Raw genomic sequence first — 3,952 nt, 5'->3', positions numbered from 1 at the left:
TCTAGCCCTGTGCAGAAAAATTTGTCCAGAAGAATTATCTAAGAAAGCCTTTCAAAAGCTCCACTGAAATCCTAAAGGACATCCTCAGCTGGCTTCCCGTGGTCAACTAGAGGAGTGATCTTGTCATAAACAGACATTAAGTTTAATAAGACCTTCCCCTCATGAACTTGTGTTGGCTGTGACCAATGACAGAATTGTCCTTCAGGTATTTCTCAGTAACTTCCAACATCATTTTTTTCCATAATTACACCAGGAACTGAAGTAAAACTGACAGCTCTGTAATTGCCTATGTCCTCTTTCTTGCTCTTGTTTGAAACTGGAACAATGTTTGCCAGCTTCCTGTCAACAGGGACCTGGCATGACTGTCTGTCTCACAGATTTTCCACCACAGTTTACAAGCACCAGCACACAGCTGGGATCACCCCAGGCACCTTGGTCATCACTGAGTGCCTGTGTGTGAGCAGTGCAGGCCCTGTTGAACAAAGACCAAGGACTCGGATGAGGGGCTCACACAAAGCTGCCTCACTGTGCACATCTGAACTCAACTAAGAGGACTCCTGGTTCCCATGGTTCTGTGAGGAATTGATCCCATTTCAGCCCTGGGGTTTCCACCAGCAGATGGGATGCCTAACCCTGGAGTTAGGGTGAGATGGCCTGATAGAATCAGAAAAAAAGTGAAATGGCTTTAAATTTAAAAAGGCAGATTGAGTTTAGATGTTAAAAAGTGATTTCTTAGACACTGGCACTGGAAAATGTTGCCAAGAGGTTGCGGATGATCCATCCTTGGAGGCATTCAAGGTCAGAATGGATGGGATGCTGGGCAGCCTGATCTGCTGGTTGGCAGCCTTTCCAATGGCTGGGGGATTAGAACCAGGTGATCTTCCAAGTCCCCTCCAACCTAAAACTTTCTATGTCTCTGTAATGTTATGACTGCACTTACAGATCATGAGCAGAGATTTTCAGATTTGCCCTTTGTTTCTTGCATGGTCAAATTTCTTTTAGTAAGAACTACCATGCTTCTGGAATCCAGTGGATGTGTTGATTAATTGGGCTGACTTTGCAGTACATTCTGCAGTGATGACCCTGCTGCCTTGCAGGAGCTGTCAGTTCAGGATAGCCATAGATATATCCAGGGAGAGTGGGAATTCAGATCATTTGCTGCTGAACTGGGCTGGGCTCCTGGGACACAGGGAGCTTCTACAAGTAAGCAGCGCAGCAGAGAGACAGCTGTGCAAAGGAGCAGCTTCTGTGCACCACACAGACTGGCTGCAGGCATGAATTACAGGAGACAAAGAGAAGAAGAAAGAGAGTTTAAAGGCTGCATTGCATGCTAGCAGGCTGTGAGCTCATGCAGGGAGCATTGCTCACAGCCCTTGACAAGGTAAGTTTCTCACTGCAGGCTTTTACTGGAGGAACTGCTAAATTTGAGATATCTCACTGCAAAATGGGATGCATATACTTTGTTTCTTTGGACAAAATACCAAAATGTAATGATGATTGGTAATGATTAAGAAATGAGAGCAAAGTAAGATCTACATAAGCTTCTACTTACAGAATAATGAATCTCATGAAATTAAACACAAACTATGGAGTCACATGGACATTTTCCTAAGAGGAAGGAAAGCATTTATCATATGTTGGGATGAGTGTCCCTGAGAATGGCCTTGACTTGTCATTATCTTCTGCACTCTGCACAGGACTCCATGCCCAGGAACTGCAGATGCCCAACAGCAGCTCCATCAGCCAGTTCCTCCTCCTGGCGTTGGCAGACACGCGGCAGCTGCAGCTCCTGCACTTCTGGCTCTTGCTGGGCATCTACCTGGCTGCCCTCCTGGGCAACGGCCTCATCAGCACAGCCGTAGCCTGCCACCACCGCCTGCACACCCCCATGTACTTCTTCCTCCTCAACCTCGCCCTCCTCGACCTGGGCTGCATCTCCACCACTCTCCCCAAAGCCATGGCCAATGCCCTCTGGGACACCAGGCACATCTCCTACGCTGGATGTGCTGCACAGGTCTTTTTCTTTTTGTTTTTGTTCTCAGCAGAGTATTCTCTTCTCACCATCATGTCCTATGACCGCTACGTTGCCATCTGCAAGCCCCTGCACTACGGAACCTTGATGGACAGCAGAGCTTGTGCCACCATGGCAGCAGCTGCCTGGGGCACTGGGCTTCTTTATGCTCTGCTGCACACTGCCACTGCATTTTCAATACCATTCTGCCAAGGCAATGTTGTGGACCAGTTCTTCTGTGAAATCGCCCATATCCTCAAGCTCTCCTGCTCAGAATCAGACTACCTCAGGGAAACTGTGAATATCTATTTTAGTCTTTGTTTAATCTTTGGGTGCTTTGTATTCATTGTTGTGACCTATGTTCAGATCTTCAGGGCCGTGCTGAGGATGCCCTCTAAGCAGGGACGGCACAAAGCCTTCTCCACATGTCTCCCTCACCTGGCCGTGGTCTCCCTCTTTGTCAGTACTGCCATGGTTGCCTATCTGAAGCCCCCTTCAGTCTCCTCCCCTTTCCTGGACGTGGTGGTGTCATTTCTGTACTCGGTGGTGCCTCCTGCAGTGAACCCCCTCTTCTATGGCATGAGGAACCAGGAGATCAAGACTGCAGTGAGCAATACATACTTCTCCAGCATCCAGAAGATGCATGCCAGCCTAAGAAGAGTCTCACAGTAATTCAGAAATTGTTAGAACAATCTCTTGTTTCTATTTTTCTTATTATTATTATTTTCACAGACATGACTTCAATTTAAATCCGTTATTCTTGGCATGCTTCATTTTTGTAGTGTTTTGACACTCTCATCTCATGTACCCATAGAACAGGGAGCTCTGTTGATAAATACAGTAAGGAAGCCAGCAGAAATTCAGTTGTCTCTGTTCCCGTGTTTTACCACCTCTGAAACTGGAGGAGCGACTCACGTAGGCAGGAGTTGGGCAGGGTCCAGGAGCCCAGCTGCAACACAGAGCAGCAGCCTCACTATCATTGGGCTGCCCCTTAATGCCCAGTGGTTCCATCCTCTCATCTGTGTTTGAGACATGGCCGCAGCTTCCCAGCTCCAATGGCCACAGAGAGCAGCACGATGTGGTCTTTGCAGTGCTGCTCTCTTCTCACTTCCATCCCTCTTCCCCTTCCTCTCTACGTCCTTGTGGACACACGTGGATCAGGAAGGTGGCTCTGGACTTTTGCCACACCAGCCATTTCCAGCACTGACTGCATGTTTATGGCAGAGCTTTTTCCTGAAGCTGTCTCCATGCTCCTGGTGGTAAAGCAGGGCTGTCTGCAGACCCCTGTGTAGGACACGGCTGGAGCAGCACTGGGTCTGTAAAGCAGGATTGCTGAGAAGTGTGGTGCACTGAGGGCTGCCATGGGCACTAGTGCTGGGGAACTCTTCCCCACCCCAACCACACCTGTCCTGTGCAGCGCAGGCATGGCAGGGCCGTGCCTGGGACAATGCAATGATAGGCCACAGATAGGAAACCCAGCACGGCCATCAGGAGGTGGAACCAGGTGGTCCTGGCACACAGGGAGCCAGGCAGAAGGCAGTGGTGTGCCCTGGCAGAGCAGTCAGGGAAGGCTGAGGGCACATCACTGCAGTGTGTGAGAGCCTGCATGGAGATCTTAGAGAATACAGAGCCACACTCCGTGCTGTTGTGCACAGCGTGGGGATGAAAGTGATGGGTGAAACTGGAGGCACTCTGCCTGAAGATAAGGAAAAGATTTTTCACTCAGTTCAAGGCTCATCTTGAACAAGGTGGCTACTGTCATGTCCCTGCTGGAATGAGTGGTTATGGGATGTGCTTGCTGTCCCAAATTGCCGCCTGCTGTACAAGCAGCCTCCTGAGACAAACAAATCCACACCATCAGCATCACAACTTGTGCCTTCCAAGCTCTGCTTGCTAAGAAACATAGAATCACCAAGGTTGGAACCTTTACTGTCATCTCCA

At 49.1% G+C, this 3,952-nt stretch overlaps 1 protein-coding gene across 1 annotated transcript; it reads left to right on the top strand.

Annotated features, from left to right (window-relative positions):
- The first annotated feature begins 1,708 nt into the window (after positions 1 to 1,708).
- LOC125686160 (olfactory receptor 14A16-like) lies at positions 1,709 to 2,683 on the top strand. Its single transcript, XM_048929880.1, has one exon. The coding sequence runs from the start codon at positions 1,721 to 1,723 to the stop codon at positions 2,681 to 2,683; it is 963 nt and encodes a 320-aa protein (XP_048785837.1). The 5' UTR covers positions 1,709 to 1,720.
- The last annotated feature ends 1,269 nt before the right edge of the window (positions 2,684 to 3,952 follow it).

Source organism: Lagopus muta, chromosome 32, assembly GCF_023343835.1.
Source record: "Lagopus muta isolate bLagMut1 chromosome 32, bLagMut1 primary, whole genome shotgun sequence".
In the NCBI taxonomy this organism is placed as follows: Eukaryota; Metazoa; Chordata; class Aves; order Galliformes; family Phasianidae; genus Lagopus; species Lagopus muta.
This window is presented reverse-complemented; position numbering and strand designations above follow the sequence as displayed.